Source organism: Mya arenaria, chromosome 6, assembly GCF_026914265.1.
Source record: "Mya arenaria isolate MELC-2E11 chromosome 6, ASM2691426v1".
NCBI lineage: Eukaryota > Metazoa > Mollusca > Bivalvia > Myida > Myidae > Mya > Mya arenaria.
The window spans coordinates 2,572,240-2,595,329 of NC_069127.1; the positions used below are offsets into that span (position 1 = coordinate 2,572,240).

Consider the following 23,090-nt stretch of genomic DNA (forward strand, 5'->3'; position numbering starts at 1 on the left):
GAGAAACTTCCCCTTGATGTTATCTGGGTAGACTTTAATAGGGGATCACATGGGCTCAAAAACTTAGTCCTTAGATCAAATTTTAGAGAAATCTTGGACACAAACGGAGGCAATATATCCACTCAATTTTTAATAAACTTAATTAGAATAGTTGCCTTGATGAACTATTTGATCAGTGTGAAACAAGGCCACATGGGGTCAAAAACTACAACATATACGCCAACTCGTAGATAACCCTTGTAAACACTTTAGATGCTGGGCAATATGTTTATTCCAATCTTCATGAAACTTAATGAGAATGATGTTTTTATTTGTCTGAAACTAAGTAACGTAGGGTCAAGAACTAGGTTTCTATGTCAGATGATGCGCTGTAAACAATAGTATTTATTTTGAAATAGTTGCGAACAAACTCATATCTCAAATCCAATATTCAAAGGAGTTCATCACTCTGCATCCGTATTGCATAATTCGGTTGGAACATTTCACAAACGCGATTTCCGTCCCATCTACTCAATGAATGTGCTAGTTGTAACTGCAAGCAACTGGAACGTACTATATATGCTAAGCATTGCCTACCAACATAGTTGTTATCATGAAGAACAAGCGTTATCCTAACGGTTGGGGACAAAAAATGAACAAAAAGCGAAAATAGTGAGTGGACATATGTGCTTTCGATAAATAAAATCGTGCAGTTTCAAGCATATCTAAAAGTAGGCCACTCTCCGATCGTCCACGTTCATAGACCGCAGAGAAAACACTGAAGAAGTCCTCCGAGAATTGCTCCGCACAGAACTAGTTGAACGCCATGAAGTGTCTAGTCAGTGTGAGGTCGATGTCGCTAATATGCAATTTACTAAAGTCCACAGAGTTGGTAGGCCGAATCAACCAACGGACGACCCAGACCCATAGTTGTTACCTTTGACAAATACATGCAAAGTGAAACGGTACGGCGGGCAGGACTTACACTTAATAAGGCCCAGAGACGTTATAAAATTTAGGAACATTTCTCACGCGAAGTAGAAGAAACGAGGAAAATGCTGTATCCGCTCGTAAGGAAGTACGAAGAAATGGGCCACAAGGTTTCTTTGGTTCGCGATAGGCTTTATGTGAACGGTCATATATATGATAAAACTACTAAGTCATTCAACAAACCTGGAAGCCAACTTGATGGGCATGGACCCCCTGCGTCTGACACCCAGAATAAAGGTGATTCCCGAAGGTCGGTCCCGGGATGGAATCAAGGCGGTTTATCTCATGGCCAGCAACGGCAGTATGTACCCGCGCCGTCAATGGCATATCGCCCCACCCAAACTCGTAGACACCCCCGACCATATATCGATGAGAGGACCCCCGTATCCCCGATATAACGCGACAACCAGACCACAGGATGTAAGACCACGGCCGTCATTTCCACCAGGGTACTTCGCGCAACACAAGCCCAAACGCTCCGTCCATATGATAACCAACCACTGTTTGAAACGCCGAATCGCTCTTCGGTACTTGCCGCTGAGACCCCCAACCGCACCGCACTAACGGACAGTCAACGCAAGGCTGTGTCGCCACTTGAGCTTGAAACTGCCCCAAAGCGCGTCGATGGTGCCGTCTACCCTGTACTACCGACCGTCAGTTCCCGAGAACATCACAGCTGCCGACAACAGTGCCGTCATCGAAATTACTAACACTCCCGCCGAACCTCCATCCACAGTGAACGATCCCCGAAACTATGACAGGCAAGAAGAGTCATTGCTGATATTTGACCCCTTAATTGACAATAGTGATCAGGTGTAGGTTTGCCCTTATGCAATTTACTATAACCACTATAATGCCCGTGAATTTGTAGGAGATTACTGTATGTTCACCCGTGTATTTCGCACTCTAGTTATTCAGAATGCGTCTTATTGAATAGCGCTAATCATTTTGATTTAAATTGTTTTGATACAAACCAGGTCAATGAATTGAAAGTGCATAAATCAACTTTAGATGGTTTGATAAATGAAAAATTGTATAAATGTAATACCTATGACAGCGTTAGTTACTACCCTTATACAAAAACATTACATGTAAATACATGCAATATATTTTTTTCTGGTGATTGTTACTTGTTTAATAATTGTTTGGATAATGGAAAAGAAACAGGCTGGCTTAGCGATTTGTGTGTTAATCGATACAACTTGATTTTTTTAGTAAATGGTTTCATGCAAAATGATTGTTTTTCTAATGAAAATGAAGAAACTAATAGCTCACATAGCGAGTTGTATTCAAAGCGACATCCATATAGATGTATTACGGACTTACTACCTGATAATGATATGTATTTGCACGGCAAAGAAAATATCACAACGAATAGGTTACTGTTCGAAAAATGTGATTACGATAACAATGTTTCATTAGATTATCCATTTGTTGATGGAGATACAAATAATACACATAACGCTGTAAATAACAGTACTAGAAATTTAAATATTTTGTCTCTATTGGTGTTGCTAATTCCTGATCGTTTGTTTATATTTAAAGGCTAGGATTGTAAAGACACTTTTTTGTAGCTAAATGCTCATTCGATGTAAGACCAGTACCTAAATGTCCGCGGTTTAAAATCTAAAATGCATTGACCCGAATTCAATGATTTAATAAATCAATATGACATTGTTGGTTTACAAGAAACGCACATTGATGATTTAGATTACATAGCTGTTAAAGATTATGACATATTTACCAAAAATAAAAAAAAAGATATTGTCGTCAAATCACGCAAATCAGGTGAAATTGCACTTATTGTCAAAAAGGATATTTTCAAATATATAACGGTTTTAAATACTGACATTTTTATGTGGTGTTTTCTACATTGCACCTGAAAATTTGTTATATTCAAATGAAGATCCCTTCTCGGATGGATATTCAGTGTGATATCGATAATTTTCCTAATCAATATTAAATATGTATGCATCTTTAGTGATTTAAACGCACGAACAAAACGTCCTGATGATATTATTTTTGCCGAAAGGCAACATTTTGAAACTGTTTACGAGGAGTTCCAGTGTGAACCAAATATGTTTGAACAATCAAATAATGTTTATATTAAAAGAACTAATAGTGACCAATCAAGCAATAATTATGAAAGTAGGCTTATCGATTTTCTATTGTTAAATAATATTTATATCATGAATGGCCAAATGGTGATGTATTAGGTAAACCTACCTGTAAGGGAGTTAGTACTGTTGATTTTTTTATGTGTAGTGCTAGCTAAAGTTGGAAGATAGTTGGGGATTCGAATATCCAACTACTTACCAGTTGCCAGTTGGGGATTCGAAAAATCAAGAGTTAGATGTTGATGTTGATATTAAGCTTCTCGACTATTTCAAGTCGCCAGTCGGATATTCTACCATTTCCAGTCGATTATTCGCGAATGTTCAACTGCAAACCAGTCAGTAGTTGGGGATTCAGATTACGTCTATATGTATGGTTTTAAGGTCACATATGGTAAAATTAATCGCCAAATGTTTCTTTATGCATGTACACATATGTATCTTTGCGACAAACACTGAATAAAATCACTTTTTCTCGTATATTTGCCAGTCGGACATTCGACCATTTCCAGTCGATTATTCGCAGGGATTTTCATCGGGCTAAATATATGTATAAACTACGTAGAAATATCGAAAACAAGGAAAATCTAAAAAGCAAAAGTAAAATATACAAGTCCACAATGACCGTATTTAAAAATGGAGACAAAATATAAGTAACTTGCGAAACTTGAAGAACACAGATCCGCGTAAATACTGGAAATGTTAAGGTAATAAGTCTAAAAGTAAAAACGACGCCAGTCTTTCTGATCTTCATGATTTTTTTTCAAAAATGTAAATTTTTCGCAAGAGATAGATTCACTAAATGAAGAAACTATGGCGAATAATGAAATCAATGAAGAAATAAATTCAAAAATTACTAGACAAGATTGAAAAAGCAATTAAAAAATAATAAAGCGTGTGGGATTGATCAAGTTAAAAATGAACATATCAAAAGCACATTTAACATATTTAAGGATATATACGCTAAATTATTCAATTTAATTCTAGACAAGGGAGTTATTCCCCTGTGCTGGACAACTGGTATTATTAATCCTATATATAAGAATAAAGGAGGTCCCAGTCGTCCTGAAAATGATCACCTATTAAATTGTTAAGTTGCCTTGGAAATTGTTTACTTGCATATTGAGTAACCGAATTGATAAATACGTTGAATCTAATAACCTTATTGATCGTAGTCAGGCCGGTTTTAGAAAGGTTAAACAACATGTTTATATTAAATAATTTAATACAGTACTTACATAATAGAACAAAGAAATTATTTTGTGAATTTATAGACTTGAAATAAGCATTTGATACAGTCTGGAGATCTGGGCTGTGGCAAAAACTGATTAAAACAAATATAAATGGAAAATGTCTAAAATTAATTCAGAATATGTATAAAAATATAAAGTCATGTGTATCGAACAACTCAGAATACTCAAACTTCTTCCCAAGTAATATTGGTGTCCGCCAAAGTTAAAATCTCTTCTTTTTTTCACTATTTCTAAACGATTTACACTCATATTTTGCTCAAAATATAATAATTGATGGTGTTGACATTCAAGATAATGCTCATAATGACAGTATGCGCACTTTTCTAAAACTATTTATATTGCTGTATGTCGATGATACAATAATCATGTCGGAAACTGAAAATGGATTAAAAAACGCTCTAAACACATACTCCAACTACTGTGATAAATGGAAATTAACAGTCAACACAGCAAAATCAAATATAGTTGTTTTTAGTTTAGGCCGACAAAAGTTATATAATTTCAAATTCAAAGATAACACTCTAGAGGTAGTTAATGAATATAAATACCTCAGGAACTATTTTAGTAGAACCGGTTCATTTGCTAGCTGCAAAAAGCATATAGCTGCTCAGGCCACCTGAGCAATGTATAGTCTGATCCGAAATTCCAATCGTTTATCTTTACCCATTGACCTTCGCATAGAACATTTTGATAAAACAATCAAACCTATTTTGCTATATGGTTCAGATGTCTGGGGTTTTGGAAACAATGACATATTGGAAAGAGTTGAACTTAAATATTTAAAATATATACTCAACGCCAAACTACATGATATACGGCGAAACCGGAATGAAACCTTTATCGTTTAATATAGAAAAAAAGTATTGCATTTTGGGGGAGATTACTTTTTCCTAACAATAACACTCATGACAAGCTCCCATCCCTGATATATAGAGTAATATACAATATAGCATCGCCTTTAGATGATATCATTTTTTTTTACCTTGAATATACTTCATTAAAACGATCCTTATTTAATGCGGTCTAAATAACTTATGGCTAAGTCAAGAGATTATAAATCCTACGTGGTTAAGAAACAATGTCAAGCAAAAGTTAAATGATCTATTTTTAAATGACTGGGCGTCGAATATAGCAAATGCAAGTAATAGTATTTTGACAGAATTTTCAAAAAAAGAATTTGGCCTTGAAAAATCTCTCAGTAAAACGCCAAACAAGCAATTATTTTCATTTATTAAATTAAGAACAAGAAATCACAGGATGCCTATTAAAATTGGCAACTGGCTTAGAATACCACTAAATGAACGAGTATGTAATCATTGCGTTAATAAAGTAGGTGATGAATTTCATTATTTGTTTGAATGTAACCTTTTTAATAACGAACGAAAACAGTTTCTCAAACCATACTTCTATAGACACCCTAATACACATAAGTTAGAAATATTAATGAATTCAAGCAACAAGCAAACGCAAACAAATTTGTATAGATTTATAACTACTATTTTTTCAAAGATTTGGTAGTTGGTTGGTTGTAATTTTGAGTCATTTTTAACTATACTGATATTTCAATTACAGAACATTTGTATGGTTGTATTATTCTTTTAATTGTATTGTACACCTTAGCATATACTAACTGTACAGCTTATTTGTATCGTGATTTAATCAACGTTTATGTGTATGTGATACGATACAAATGAATGCATAATTATAGGAATAGAAAATATAGTACTTTATTTCACAAGTGACATTTTGTTAAAAATTGAAGTAATACACATTAAAAAATATATGTAATGTGTATGTTTGTGTGTGTTCAAATTCATGACTCTCCGATACCCATGTTGGGTATTATATTCTAAATTTAAACATGTATCTGCCGCCATGTCATTGATGTTCATTGTATATACCTCATTTGCCATATATTATGGTATGAGAGAATAAACATTGTTTGACTTGACTTTGACTTGACTAGACCTTAAGCTGCCAATTGACCCTGCTCCCCTCCCAGGGGGAATTTTGAAGTTTGTGATTTTCTTAAAGCTACCGCAAAACACCACAAAATGAGATATGTTTACGCTCTGAGGGAGGGGGCATAGGTGAGTAAGGGACTTTTTAACTACGTTATCCTAAGTAGTTAAAAGACTTTTAAGATTTATCTGTACTATTTCTTCCATGTATAATGATTATTCAAGTTTCCACTCAGCAACCGTGTTCGAGACGCATTTTGCTCCGGAGTGATGCACGGTTATCATTCTCTGTTCTTAATTAACCATTTGAATGCTGCCATGGATTGATGCTATAACAGCGCTGATAAGCCGTAGGGATGCCTTTTATCGGTGCACATAACCTACAGCAAAAATGCCTGAAAACCCTAACCCATTTATGTTTTGTTGGAGATGACTCAAAACTACCCCACCCTAATGAACTTAATATAAAACACTCGACCCAGTCAATTGTAAGGTCTGTCCGCGCTTATTGGCTGTATTTTGGCTTTACCCCGCCACCCCCCACGTCACTTAAAGGAACGAATATGTTGCCAAAAGGGGAAACATTTAAAAAAGTGACTTTAAATCCAAAATACTATGGAGACCGCGGTTAATAAAACGTTTTTCGGGAGTCCTGGGCTTACTTCGCGACTTGCAGGTGCCAGTGGATCGAAGAAGATGAATAGCAATACAGCCTAAAAGAATATTTCATGATACCCTGAGACCTCAACAAAACTTGTGTAAGGCCACTTTAGCCGCCGTGTTCCATCCGAACACATAAACTAAAAGGGTCCGTGGTGAGATACACGTATTTTCACCAGTCGTTGACAGTTGTATGTCGTGATTCGTCCGTTGTCGGTCGTAGGGTTTAGTCTGCGTTAGTTGACGGCATGATGCTACATAAAATGGGCAGCAGGGGTGCTAAGTGTGTAAAGGGCACATTTTTTCGGGCTGTGCAGAACTGAGATAATTATGCTTAAATAGTTTCAACTGCCAAATATGTACGTGGAGTTAGTCATGATGTAGTTTTAATCAAAACGAACGATTTATCACTTACCGTAATGGCATTTAATTTTGAAAAGGCACAATGACAAGTTATTTCGACCATTAACGGTCTTGGATTAATTAACATTTTCCTGATCGCAGACACGGAATTAAACAAGAACGTAAACAAAATAATCATATATCAATTATCTTCTACTCGAATTGTATTAAACCCGAAAATAATGAAATGATTTGAGAATTTACTATTAATCAGATTCTGCGTGCCACGCACGCACGGCACGCACGCACGCACGCACACACACACACACACACACACACACAGTGGGTTCAACAATTGCCAATACCAGTTAATTTACTCCATAAAAAGCAACATAAAATAAAAAGAGTAATGCGTCGTGGACAGGATTCGAACCTGTGCGGGCATAGCCCATTTGATTTCGAGTCAAACGCCTTAACCACTCGGCCACCACGACCTTGCACATTTGCTCAAAAAGATTATATATATTCATAGATAAGGAATTGTATTTATTCGCACACCTCGGACGTTATCGTTAAATGTAAACAATATGGCGAGCTGGGATGACATATTGAAGTTGCAAGCAGATTTAAAGGCAGCACACGAATCTACTACAAAACAAAAGTATAATTACTTTACAAATCGTGTTTTGAATATTCAATCTACCAATTTATACCATAACTTATGTAGTGAACTCTTACTGGAATCGAATATTGACAAAGGAAACATTCCACGTCATCCGAAATGTCGTCCTTTTCAAGGCTTTTGAAGGCTTTTCGGATACTTGGAATAGGTAAAAATTTAAATCACGGATATTAGATACATGACATGGCTATACTTCAAACACTGCGAGCTATGCATTTCATTATATACTTAAAATATTAAATAATTATTCTACTGAATTACGGACCTACATGTGAATATGTTTATCAGTGATTGAGTCAATTGATACAATACAGTACTAGTCTAAAATAATAGACGTGTTATACAGGATTCTTCCAATCCCTAACGTCTAAACGGGAATGTGCAAAAAACGGGAGTTTTAAAAATATGGAAATTGTTTTAAGTGAAGTATTTTATTGTTGAAATTGATCATAAAGAGTAATATTCATATTTTACCATGTAAGTGAAATGTTATTTTGCACTATACAAGCATTTAATGCATAAAAACAAGTTGTTTACCTTTCCAATAAAACGAAAGTTGACTGACACAAACAACAATTATGCGAAGGGGAACAACTCGATACAATCGTAATAACTCTGCCTCCTCCGACAAAGCTTCGAGATAGACCTCGTTATACAATCCTAACAACTCGGCTATGGCCGAAATGTTCCGAGCGATTTAAAACTGTGCCCTGAAGCCTTGCAGGTGCCCTTCATGTATATATCGTTATGTTTTGACAGAATGAAATGAAGAAAAGCCGTCAAACTCATAATTAGAAGTTGGATATTTATTTTTTGTGTACGGAACTAATATAAAATAACATTATCTGGTAATATTTCTTGTTTTTATGATATTTTATAGACGCTATATGCTTTAACCCGGTATCCTGATCGGAACAACTACCCACTTTTGATACTAAACAATTTGTACGTGAAGGATTTGCCATATCAAAAATCTAAAAAAAATCCGTCAACATACAATTATTTGGACTAAGTACTGTACCAGGTAGTGCTAAAAGCTGCACTCTCACAGATTGAAGGTTTTGACAATTTTTTTATTTTTTGTCTTGGAACAAGCCAGTTTTTGGGAAAATCCATGAAAACAAGTTATATAAGACTGCTGACAAAAAATTAGATCACAGATTTTTATTTTTAAGTTAAAAAATTAATGTTTTATGCATTTTTCTTAATCCGTTAGTGTAACGGTCTGCTGTAGCGGATGTGCGTTCATAATAATCCGTATAAAACGGAAGTACGTTTGTAGTATGTATGTTAAATTGGTAATATGCAAATTAGCAAAGCCCGGAATCTGTAAGAATAGAGAAGTTAGTGTATATAAAGACCAGTGGACCACTTCAGGGTCGAGCATGCTTTTCCCTGAAGGGATTTGTTGGTGTTTGTTTCATTACACACATTACATTAATTAGTAACAGTTTAAGCCATAAAACATTGATTTTCGAACGGAAACATGCAAATCTGCTATTTGATGTTTTGTCAGCAATTTTTTATCATTGGCTTGCAGATATTTAAGCAATAATTTGCTCTTTCTAAGGCAAAAAATAAAAAAGTTGTAAAAACGGTAAATCTGTGAGAGTGCAGCTTTAAAGTGAATATAATTGTGGTTATGGTATCTGTAAGGGAACGTTGTAGATACCACAATTGACTTTTACACAACAGGGGTGTATGTGTTTACAGTATGTCAAAGTTGATGCATTCTCGCTCACCAGAGTGATGATGCCCTGCGTACAACTGTGTTAGATTTATCATTATTAAACCGCTGATGAATGAGAATAAGTTTATGGAATGTTTGAATGAATTTTACACTATCTGAGTTCACTGATGAGTCACTGAGTTTTAATATTCCAGTTATATACAGTTCTATGGAAGAATGAATATTGGAAATAATCTGATTGTGAAACACTTGATTATAACAAAATATATAATAGATATATATATGGTCTAAGATAGTTTAGCTAAGTTTTTTTGAACATATATTATACTGGTAAATCAAACATTGTAACATTGTATGTCATACTTTTATATACATGATTTATTGAAACTGATTAAGACTAAAGCAGAGATACAGGGTACAGTCTTCCATTCTGGACAAAATTGAGCGTGGCCTTATCAGATCTGTGGTCTGGGCCATGTGATCCACTGATCTTGGCCATGCAACCAAACTGTCATAGACTGTTCTGTTTTTCAATCTGGGCTGAATGAATTAAATTGTCTGGGATGTATTGTTGATGGGCTACTCAAACTACAAGTGACTTTAGATGCCTTGGATAGTTGTGCACTCAAAGTGGTCGCAGATCTCACAGCTTTTCAACACATGTGATTTATTGAGACTTAAGCATACATGCCATACCCCCAGCGGGGGGGACGGATCCCCCAGAATTTCGATCCAACCCCCGGAATTTAAAATGAAAAGAAACAACTCTGCAAGGGTGAAATGACTGTTTAAAAAAGGTTTGATAAATGCCAAAAGGAAACCTTAACAACAAGTGATCAATTAATTTGAAGTAATGATCAAAGGCAAAGAACTATTACTATTTTGGAAAAGGAAGAAATTAATAATTTTCATTCCATTCTGTTAGTGTCTGAACGTCATTGTAGCTGATACTATCATAGTATTAAGCAGAATTTTCTAAAAGACTTTGGAGTTAAATTTAATTTACAGTATTACAGTATGACATGTCAGTGTAGTGTACCATAAGGATATGATAAATCATGACATAAAATAATTCTGTATAATGAAAAAGTTAGAGGTTTTCATAGCAAAATATATGTGAATACATTTTTTTCATACTTGCGTCTGAAAATACTTTGTAATTTCGCCAACTTAAACCTGCTAAAAAATCCCCCTGAATACTACCAAAATCCCCCTGAATTTTCAGCCTTTCTGAACAAATCCCCCTGAATGGTCTCCAGAAAATATGGCATGTATGCTTCACCAAAAGATCCATCATCAGTTTTTCTTTTCACTATATTATTAGTTAAGTAGGGGGCATTTATATGAACTCTGAAGCTAGTCCCCTTCCTCAAAGACTTGTTTTGATACCTTATATTACCATATGGAAAAAAAATGACCAATACTAAACATATGTCATATTTCTTGGACAGCCTTCAATTTATCTTTTGAAATTTCCATTGCAGACTATCTGAACGGAATGTGATTGAAATAGTGACAGGCCTGATTGAGAAGGGCCTGCTGGAGGTGATCTACACAGTCGATGGCAAGGAGTACATTACACCAAATGAGCTTGCCAAAGAAATCAAGGATGAGCTTATTGTCCATGGAGGTACAAATAACATGGAGTCAAACACATCCTGTCCACTATTTAGAAAACTTTAAATTAACTTTTGAAACTATAACATCTTATACAAATGAGATTTTCATCTGTTTTCGATATAAAGAAAACTTAAAAAAAACACCAATTAACTAATCATCTAAAGTACAACATTTACAGCAATAATTTTCGTTTAAAACTGTTTTATGCACTATTCTTAGGACAAAAATATGCCTGTAGTAACCTTTATGTGTTTGACTTTGCTGTTTTGGTAGCTTTAGCATTTACACATTGACATTGTGCTCTTGTCAAATAGGGTTTGGAATTGGACAAAAACCATAATTGAATTTCGGAAATAATTGGAAATGCCCTTTTGATCCACCCTTGATATATCATTATCAAAATTGATTTAATTTAATGTTAGGAGACATTGTTCAAAAAATATTGCTGGGAATAATTGTTTATCTTTTTTTGTTTTTTAATCAAAATGGATTATCACCAACTTCAGATGTGAATGATTTATTTTCGACTATACTTGATCATTGTTTAATCCCAAATGACAGGTCGTATCAACCTTGTGGAGCTAGCTCAGGTGCTTAATTTGGACTTTAGCCATGTGGAGAGCAAGGCAAGTGAGGTGGTCCACCAAGACAAGCACATGACCCTCGTCCTCGGCCAGCTCATAGACAGGTACTGTTACCTCTTGTGTTGAGAGCTGTCATTACTGCAATATGTATTCTTTTGTTATATACTAATAATAATATGTAAAAGATGTTTGTGTCAATAGGCTGGTGGTATTATTTACTATGAAAAGGTTAAATTGTCAATTGAAAGTTAACCTTCCAACAATGCTAGACCTAATGACTGGATGCATGAATGTGTGGTTACATTGACTACTATTACCATTTCTCATTGTAAAAAATATTTTTGACAGTAATCTTTTGAAGGTCCGCTTTTAATTAGACCCAGTTTTCAATAGATGTGTATAACAATTTTGGTACATTATAAGTAACATATGTTTTTGAAGTTCTTGAACAGCACGATTTCCTTACAGGAGTTACCTGGACCGTCTGGCGGAGGAGGTGAATGACAAGCTACAGGAACGAGGTCATGTGACCATCCCGGAGCTCACGAAGCTGTATGACCTTCCTGCAGACTTCCTTGCTAAGGTCAGCTGAAGTCACCTTGCATACAGTGTCATATGTATTAACTTAATTATGTGAAGCTAGGTACAATAATAATAACTGTTGAAAAACAGCAAAATAGTGAAACACTGGGATCATTTGATTATATTTATTTAACTTAAGCATTTTTAACACAACTAATAGCTAGTAAAGATATATATATATATATAACAAATTTTTATTAAAATGCTGCCATCAAATTTTGGGGAGTTAAGTGACTCAGAAATTTGTAAAAATTGCCCAAAACATTCATACTGTATGAACGCACTAAAAATATTAGTAAATTCCTATATTTCCATTTTTCTGTCTGTTTTAATTGTTTTTAATTTAGGAAATTAATCATTTAAGGTGAATTTAAGGAGAGAAGTTGGTGATCTGTGTGTGAAAAGGTACTGCTGATAATCCAAAACTTGGTCAAATGACATAGCACTTGTCCAATCAAGCACAGCAATAACAGCATTATATTGATTCTGAAAACATGATGAAACAGTGTTCTCATTTGACGGAAATTTGATGGGATATTTTCACATTTTATGGGAAAATATCTCGAAGCTCACAGGCTTCGCAGTCACAATTTTTTTTTAAGTAAATGCATTTTATTGCTGTTTGCATGTTTGCACCATACTCTCCTCTATTTCAGAATCTGCACTCTCGGCTGGGCACAATTGTAAAGGGTCAGGTAGACAGTTATGACAAGGACGTGATCTTCACTGATGCATTCATTGCACGCATGAGATCACAGATCAGGGGCGCTTTCAGTGCTGTAACCAGGTAAGGGCTCACAAAATGTTGTCTTTATTCCTGCCTTTACCAGGTAGGGTTCAATGATTTGTTTTTGTTCGATCCAATTTCTTCCCTTTGGTCATTATGATTCTTGCAATGAGCTTCTTAATGTGCAAAATATGTCGCTGCGTTGTAATACTGAACAATTTTCTAGACAAACAGTCTTCATGACAGACTTTCGGCTGAAACAAAAGAAAGTATAGTGATCTGGAACTATTTATTATTAATATGAAGGATTTATGGAATGACACGTTTTCATACTGAATCACATCTTTCTATTGGTAGTATAATTTATTTGGATTTCTTTATGTTTCAGACCAATTCAAATAGGAACATTGATTCAGCAGTACAGGTTTCAAGAAAGAATATTCTTCTGTATGTATGAGTATTGGCTTTATTATATTAACAGGAGTTTAATAAATCAATGCATCATTATTATAGATTAATTTGATTCATTGCAATTTGTAATAACACAGTTTGGTGCTATGCTCATGTTTGCTGTTAAAGCTTTGTACAGGTTATTTTCCAAATCACAAAGGACCCCATCCCCATTCCAATCCTGCTGAAAAAAATGCTTAATACTGTATAATAGCTGATCTATTCAAACCAACTAGATAGTTTTTCTTGTAAACTGATTCTTAATTATCAATGTAAAAAACATTGAAAGTATTAACAACCTTGAAACATGGCGCAGCTGTTCTGTTTTTAGAATCGGAAAGTAACACACCATATAAATTTAATATATCATTTTAAAGATAAGTCCAAATTGTGCTTGTTGTGGTTCATTTGATGCTGTATCTTCTTTAGCCATCCTTGAAGAGCTAGTGGGGACGGGACGTCTGGCAGGGACAATCTCTGGGGGTCGCCAGGACAAGGCCACGTACATACCCGACGTCTACACTCGATCACAAAATGACTGGGTCGATAGCTTCTACAAACAAAATGGCTATCTTGGTACATTATGAAATATATCTTCTGTCGAAGCTTGCTTTCTTTACTGTTAATATTCTTAGACAAATATCTAGGATTCAGTTTAGTAATATTTAAAATACACTATTTGAGTGTTTTCTTTGGGCTTTAAATATAATTGTTCAATGCACTAGATGAATTCATTGAGGCCTGTCTTAGGAAAGTACTGTGTTGAATACGGACCTTGCCCAACAAAAAAAGAACTAGTTTGTTAATAGCAGTTTGGTATATTAGAAAGACTCTGTTCATACTATCAGCTATAATTTTAAAACCATATTGATGTATTTTCAGAGTATGATGCCATGAGAAGGCTGGGTATCTCAGACCCGAAGGAGTTTATCCGTAAGCGTTTCAAGAGCGAGAGTCCTGTGCACCTGACCTCGTGCAGCGTGGGGCGTGGCATTCTGGACCAGGTGGAAGCCAGCGTGGAGGAGGCCCTAACTGATGGACTCTGGGTCGATATTATGGTAGGTGCAAGCTAACAAGGGAGTTGGCACAGTTATATAAAATGTATGTCTTGTTCAAGTGTAAACAATAGTGACCTCAACTTGCTAGAGCTTAAATTGGAAAAGATATGGTTTTTCAAGCGATGTTTCAGGAAGTTGGAGTTACAAATATTTACTAAAATGGTTACATCAAACCTGCAAAAAAAAAATATGCTAAAGAGATATTTTTCATTTGTATTGTTTACTAGTCTATCTTTGTTAGTGTTGTTTCTTACATAACAGTATGTTGTTTTTTTCACATCAATATCCTTTTCTTTACTTCAGCCCCTATTGCCATCGATATTCAGCCCTAAGGATGCCAACACATTATTGACTAGCTGTCTGAAGAAGCATTCAGGGGCGATTGTGTGTTGTGACACGATCGTTGCCAGCGATAAAATCATCTCCCAGTGCTCCAAACCATTCCCCAAGCTTATGGCCATCAAAGCAGAGAAGGTATGGTGTAGTGACTAAGCCTCTTAATCATAAGCTGGTCAACTTGACAATTTAACGTCTGTTTATGAAGAGGAAAAATGTTGAGGTGTCTTGGTAGGCTTGGTTTTGTTCATATTGTGCAATTTTTTTAACCTCAGCCATAAATAAAAAAAACATTGAAATATTCAAATGAAACTTGGTACACCTTTGTTCAATGACAATATGCATATATAACTCTGGCTTCAATAACTAATGATATATAATCCTACAAAAGAGTTGTTTGCATCGCAGTCGTTTTGTTAAACATTAAAATTGTCACGTTTTTGTCATTACTTTAGTGTTTTCGTTTTCCTACAAAAAAAGATGATGACCATAATTGAAAACCACTCAAGATATTTTAAATATGAAATTTTGCGCATACATGTATAATGCATAATGTATAATAATTTTTATTTTTTATTTTAATTAGTAAGTTAAATTTGAAAGTTGGTAATTAAAAAAGAAATGCTTGTAAAGGGAAATCTTTTCAGAATATATATTCCATATGCATTGTTAAAAAAAACTTTGTTTGTTTCATAAAGAAGATTAAATAAAAGTAAATGTTCTAGGAGACATTAAACAGTTGACTGATCTTACCTCTACCTGTGTGTGATATTCCCAGGATGCTAAGAGCCACCCAGTGTTCAAGGTTGGACAGGAGAGGGCAGGGGAAGGGTCAAAGGACGGGGGCCAGACCAAGGAGGACAGGAAGGACCAGAGAAGGAAAAAGGCAGCTGGTTAGTATCATGGGTATTATCTGGGTCACAGATAATTCATGGACATTTTGTATCTTACATAATTATGAAAAAAAGGAGAAAGAGAAATGAAAGTTCTTGTGTAGAAAGTATTTAGTTTAAGATTCTAATTGTTCAAAAATTGGCAGAATATGATTGCCTAGAGGATGGTTTCATACTTTTGTTAGTTAAATTCAGAATAATTTTTCCAGATGTGATTAAATGGTAACAATGTTTGCAGGTGGCAGTGGAAGCACCAAGTCTCTGACCGGTACCCAGGGCAGGGAGGTGAAGACTAAATCCCTGAAGAAGAAGTCACACAGGGGTCGTGATGAGCAGGACTCTGATGAGGAGGAGGTCATGTCCAAACCCAAGTCAAGGTCACAGGAGATAGAGTTCATGAGCATGGAGGAGATTGAAGAGGTGTTAAGGAAGGATGACTCCTTGGAGGATTGTCCCCCAGAACTGATAAGCGAGATTGCTCAACAGCTCATCAGGTAAAATCATGTTTTAGAAATAAGCATAAATCTTTAAATCCTTAGTTTGTTACATTCTTTTAGTGCCCTAATAATTTATAAAAACTAATTTAAGTTTAGCTAGATTTGAAAAAGCTGCAAGCTGAGAAGCCCAACTTTCATATGTTTTCTGGTTGGAACCGGTAATGGTAATTTCTAATGATTTTGTCGTTTATTTTATTTTGCACTCTCTGGAAGCTAGAAAATACACACAAGTCACATATGTTATCAGATTCGATTGCTGTAAACCTTTCTCCCATTCTCCTACAGGCCTCTAACAAAGCAGTATCAGGACGTTGCCAAGTCCATATTCCTGCAGGCATCAGGAACAGAGTCCACCTCTGCACGTAAGAAGACCCATGGCGAGCTACAGGAGAAACTCACTGGCCTCTGGACCAATGCACGCCTGTTTGAGAAGGGACTCAAACATCTACCTGGTAGGGGCATGGTATTGAATTTGAATGACAATGTTTAAAGCAATAAACCACTGAAGATCCATTAACACTGTATAGGAATACTTTAACACCATATGTTGGATACAAAATCTTTCTTCTACCTCTTCTCATAAAGGATGATTAAAATTAAAAGATTCCGATTCTGTGACATAATGACGGGCCCCAAAATGACTGAAAAGAGATCAGCTATTTGATTAATAAATTATTATGCCATATTAAATGTACATAGATTAGGTAATAACTACTTGAGTTATACAAGTTATAAACAAGTGTGAGGCCGTGTTTATATAATTTAAATCATGAGGGTGCAGAAACTTTTTTGTACCATGTTTTCAAGCTTACCATGCAATAATTAGTGTAAGTGTGTTTAATAGGAGCTGTATATTTTAGTTGTAATTATTGCATGGTTCTACTGGTAACCTTCCTGATATGAAAGTTAATGCATTAAATAAAAACAAAAAGACATTTCAATATGGTACAAGAAATATGTATATATATTTTTTTTGTATATTCATTAATGATATTGCAAATGATTACAATATTATTATCTGGTTATACGGTAATCTAAATGAAAAGACCATGATTTTTTTCGGCATTACAATCTTTTAGTTCATGATGTAGCCAGATGGAGATATCAGTTCAAATAGCAGAAAACAATGATGATGAATGTTGTTATATTTCCAGAGGATGTTCAGTTGAACTCTGTGCGTCACTTGCTACGGACTGTGTGTACCGATATAACCAACCTAGTTCTCAACGCCATAGCAACAGATCACATGCTCTCTGTGGCGGATGAGTCCACTCTGACAAATGAGGTAAGTGTTAGTGGATAGTAGATGAGTCCACTCTGACAAATGAGGTCAGTGTTGTTGAATAGTCGATGATTCCACTCTGACAAATGAGGTTAGTGTTGGTGAATAGTAGATGAGTCCACTCTGACAAATGAGGTTAGTGTTAGTGAATTGTAGATGAGTCCACTCTGACTAATGAGGTTAGTGTAGGTGAATAGTAGATGAGTCCACTTTGACAAATGAGGTTAGTGTTAGTGAATAGTAGATAAGTCCACTCAGACTAATGAGGTTAGTGTTGGTGAATAGTAGATGAGTCCACTCTGACAAATGAGGTTAGTGTTGGTGAAAAGTAGATGAGTCCACTTTGACAAATGAGGTTAGTGTTAGTGAATTGTAGATGAGTCCACTCTGACAAATGAGGTTAGTGTTAGTGAATAGTAGATAAGTCCACTCTGACTAATGAGGTTAGTGTTATTGAAAAGAAGATGAGTCCACTCTGACTAATGAGGTTAGTGTGAGGTTAGTGTTGGTGAATAGTAGATGAGTCCACTCCCACAAATGAGGTTAGTGTTGGTGAATAATAGATAAGTCCACTCTGACTAATGAGGTTAGTGTGAGGTTAGTGTTGGTGAATAGTAGATGAGTCCACTCCCACAAATGAGGTTAGTGTTAGTGAATAGTAGATGAGTCCACTCAGACTAATGAGGTTAGTGTTGGTGAATAGTAGATTAGTCCACTCTGACAAATGAGGTTAGTGTTGGTGAATAGTAGATAAGTCCTCTTTGACAAATGAGGTTAGTGTTGGTGTGTGAATAGTAGATGAGTCCACTCTGACAAATGAGGTTAGTGTTGGTGAATAGTAGATGAGTCCTCTTTGACAAATGAGGTTAGTGTTGGTGAATAGTAGATGAGTCCACTCCCACAAATGAGGTTAGTGTTGGTGAATAATAGATGAGTCCACTCTGACAAATGAGGTAAGTGTTAGTGAATAGTAGATGAGTCCACGCTGACTCATGAGGTTAGTGTTAGTGAATAGTAGATGAGTCCACTCTGACTTATGAGGTTAGTGTTGGTGAATAGTAGATGAGTCCACTCTGACAAATGAGGTAAGTGTTAGTGAATAGTAGATGAGTCCACTCTGACTAATGAGGTTAGTGTTAGTGAATAGTAGATGAGTCCACTCTGACAAATGAGGTTAGTGTTAGTGATTAGTAGATGAGTCCACTCTGACTTATGAGGTTAGTGTTGGTGAATAGTAGATGAGTCCACTCTGACAAATGAGGTAAGTGTTAGTGAATAGTAGATGAGTCCACTCTGACTAATGAGGTTAGTGTTAGTGAATAGTAGATGAGTCCACTCTGACAAATGAGGTTAGTGTTAGTGATTAGTAGATGAGTCCACTCTGACTTATGAGGTTAGTGTTGGTGAATAGTAGATGAGTCCACTCTGACTTATGAGGTTAGTGTTAGTGAATAGTAGATGAGTCCACTCTGACTTATGAGGTTAGTGTTGGTGAATAGTAGATGAGTCCACTCTGACAAATGAGGTTAGTGGTAGTGAATAGTAGATGAGACCACTCTGACTTATGAGGTTAGTGTTGGTGAATAGTAGATGAGTCCACTCCCACAAATGAGGTTAGTGTTAGTGAATAGTAGATGAGTCCACTCTGACTTATGAGGTTAGTGTTGGTGAATAGTAGATGAGTCCACTCTGACTTATGAGGTTAGTGTTAGTGAATAGTAGATGAGCCCACTCTGACTTATGAGGTTAGTGTTGGTGAATAGTAGATGAGTCCACTCTGACTAATGAGGTTAGTGTTGGTGAATAGTAGATGAGTCCACGCTGACTTATGAGGTTAGTGTTAATAGTAGATGAGTCCACTCTGACAAATGAGGGAATTGATACTTGTGGTATGCCAAATGAAATGTGTGTTTTGTATATACAGAAGGAATGCCCATGTATCAAATGAGGCATATAGAAATAAAAATATAGGTGTTATGCCAAACCATTTTACAATAAAGAAACTTTCCATGTTAGTGCAATTCTGTTATTATTATTATGAGGCTTATAGAAAATCTAATTAGGAAAACCTCAGCTGTGTCCAGATACTGTAGACAGTGTTTGTTATATACAAACTACACTATAAAGGAAAGAACATTCTTCTAAACTTTGTATTTTTGTTTTCAGAGCCGAGTTAAATTAATCACAAAACTGTCGGACAATATCCAAGCTGATATGTCCAAGTTGAACGCTTCATTGAACGGAAAGGTAATGGATCCGTTGGTTATAATGTATGTGTATGTGCAATCCTCAGTATATAAGTGAAGATGATACAAGAGTATTCCATCTTCATGGGTTTTCTAGGATTCTGAGCACATACTCTGGTTACAATTTAACCAATGCATATACTTATTTCTACATGTAGAAGGGATCATAATGGCAGTTTAGACTGTATTATTATTGTACAAATACATCACATGATTAAGGTCTTAAAAATTTAAAACTGAAAAATGTAAGGACAAATATATTTTTGAATGGTTTATGTACATGTATTTCAAAGTTAATTAGAAACCCCCCATAAAATATGGATTTAAATTTATTTATGCACAATATACCTAGACTAAATTAAAACTAGTATGTGTGATTCGTCCTCAAAACTTCCCTATTCAAACAATGCTGTGCCATTTATAGTCTCTGGATGACTTTTTCAACCAACTGGATGTACTGTGTGGACCTGCAAACCTGGGAATTATGCTGAAGAAACCTGACAAGAAGAAGGAAAGGTAAACTATGTCACCTGATAACCCCCCTTATACATGTGTCCACCTTAGTTCATAGAATTTTTTTAAAGAACAACATTGAAAAAGAAAATCGCACATTTCAGAATGGAGTCTGTACAGGTAAAATAAGATAAGTTTTTAGAATTTAAAGCATAAAAACAAAGAGTATATATACTGGTAAGATACAGTTTTTAGAATTAAGGGCATGAACAATTTTAATGCATAAACTGGCAATATAATAATAGTTGTACACATTCTCTTGTATACGCCTGCAGACAGCTGACATTCAGTCACCGTCAAGCGCTATGTGAGCAGTTGACCACGGAGAAGGACGGGGCAATGTCGCTGCACCTAGCTTGTGTCATCCTCTTCCACAAGTTCACAAGCTGTATAGTGCATGTGCCTGGCAAGTGTGTTCCTCAGCTGCTCCTGTTCCTCAAAGACCACCTGGAACCTGAGAAGTTCCAGGAGATGACAGCACTACAAGGTGGGGATTGAATCAGGCTTCTCTCACCCTTTAATGTTACACAAAATATGCATGACTATTTGAAACCTGATATAATACACAGATCATCATTTGTACTTCAGATCTGCTTCATTTATATGGTTTAGTATTACTAATATATGTTCTCGCATCTACATTGTACATGTGTGCCTTCTAGTGCATGTATTGCTAAACTGGGACACAGAGGAAAGCCCAAACCCAGATACACTGTGTAGCGGGGAGATCACTCGGGCTGATCTATTAACAGCTCTGCTTGATGGGAAATATTCATCTCTTGGGGGACTCAGAGGTTAACATAAACCATTAAACTTCCCCTAAAGTAGAAAGCAGTGTATTCCATGTACTCATATCCTTCCATGAAACCTTTACTCATAAACCATATGTATCCTCCTTCATGACACCTTGCACTGCCTAGTGTGTATTATTTAAACTTGAAAAAGTTGCCATTTGCTGTATTTTCAAGACAATTGCTTTATTGGGTTAATTGCATCATTCTGTTAAGTCCACTGGCACCATTATTTGAAATTGATTTCCCCTGAAACCGTAGCTAGATAATACACTGACCTGCATATACATCGGCATACTCAGATTTCATGTAATAATCTTGAAATTGAAGTAATAAAGAAAAATGTATATATGTAGATATGTATCATAACATTATGCGTTTATTACTAAGTAACTTTTAAATGATTTTTGATATCATTGTAAAGTAAACAAATAATTGGAAAGATATAAATTATATACATGTAATTATATTTGCATTTCATATTAAGAATATAATCATAACAAAACTCAGCTGTGACATTAAAATTCAAAGCACTGACATGATTAAAAATGATCTGTTTATTTTTTGTGGTTTTTAAAAGATAAAGTTAAATTGAATTATAGTTTACTTTAATTTAGAGCTTTAACTTTTGTAAACAAATGTAACTGATTGTCTGAAACTAATGTTTAGGGCTAGATACGCATTGAGGTAATCAACACAGCTGAACATTGTTATAACATCCTGGTTCCTGATTTCAGATCTTATCATAGCCCAGCTCCAGAGACAGCAGTCAGGAGACAGCGATGAGGACAAAAGTGTTCCAACTATGACGGAAAACATTGAAAAGGTCAAGGTCATCGCTATGGAAACCAAAAAGTCGATACAAAATGGCGCAGCAGCAGCAGCAGAGGATTAAATTTCAAGTTGTTGACGGAATGACTGCACATAATCATTTTTGTCATTGGTGCAATTATGTCAGAGTTCATAGCTGCTAGAATAAAGTTTCAAGTTGCAGTTTTGAACAATTTGCTTAGCAAAATACAAGGAAGATCTACATGTGTACCTTCTTATTAAGGAACACCATAGACTGGTATCTTTATTCAGTTTTAAGAGGAGACTTGACAATATTTCTGTGGAGTGTAGGTTTACTGTTTTATTTGTTAAAATAATATATTTATACAAGTAATAGATTGTTATAGAATAAAATAAATTAAAAACTTGATTTAAAGTTGTTTTTATTTGAACATGTACATGCCTCTCAAAAGGAATATATATATTTTATTTACTGTTTTGTAAAGCAACCTTCTCTTGTACTTATTTAAGAACATTACAATACAGAAAATGGAAATTATTTCATTTTTATCCCAAAGTGGAGAACATTAATGACAAGAAATTACGTATTTTCCGTGCTTCAAGCTCCAGGCATATCGCTCTCACCTTTAAGTGGTAGCTATGAATTGTAACTACAAACTGTTGACGGACTTGTGACCCCGTTTTAACTAAAAACATGGTTGCCCGTTCTGTTGTTTTACGGTGTCCGGACGATAACTGGTGAAAGGGTTCACGGATTTTAAAACTGTTTGGTCCACTTGTTTTACATCAAAGAATTATGAGTTGTGGCCCTTCTTAAATATTTTACCGAGAAAGGATTTTGCCAATAATTATCAGGCCCAAATAAATATATTGCTAGATTTTCATCATTTTTTAAATGCGAGAGTGGGTGACGTTTTTTTCTTAGATGGCTATTTCATTGTTGAATATGTGCTCATACCCTTAACAACTCAGCAGGATTTAACCCGACGGAAGTCCGGGCCTCGCTAGGGCCAAGGGATCACGCGAGGATGAGCCATTCTCGCGTGAA

The 23,090-nt window shown here is 35.5% G+C and overlaps 1 protein-coding gene and 1 non-coding gene across 2 annotated transcripts; one reads left to right on the forward strand and one right to left on the reverse strand.

Moving 5' to 3' along the window:
- Window positions 1–7,711: 7,711 nt before the first annotated feature.
- Window positions 7,712–7,793, reverse strand: Trnas-cga (transfer RNA serine (anticodon CGA)). Its single transcript has one exon. It is a non-coding gene; the product is annotated as a tRNA-Ser (tRNA).
- An 84-nt stretch (window positions 7,794–7,877) lies between these two features.
- Window positions 7,878–22,451, forward strand: LOC128236562 (E3 UFM1-protein ligase 1 homolog). The gene is made up of 17 exons (XM_052951492.1): window positions 7,878–7,960; window positions 11,156–11,301; window positions 11,853–11,979; window positions 12,344–12,458; window positions 13,114–13,244; window positions 13,573–13,631; window positions 14,064–14,210; window positions 14,517–14,692; window positions 14,996–15,166; window positions 15,807–15,921; window positions 16,160–16,415; window positions 16,704–16,870; window positions 17,573–17,703; window positions 19,867–19,947; window positions 20,371–20,462; window positions 20,735–20,946; window positions 21,988–22,451. The coding sequence occupies exons 1-17, from the start codon at window positions 7,887–7,889 to the stop codon at window positions 22,143–22,145; spliced, it is 2,358 nt and encodes a 785-aa protein (XP_052807452.1). The 5' UTR covers window positions 7,878–7,886; the 3' UTR covers window positions 22,146–22,451.
- Window positions 22,452–23,090: the final 639 nt, after the last annotated feature.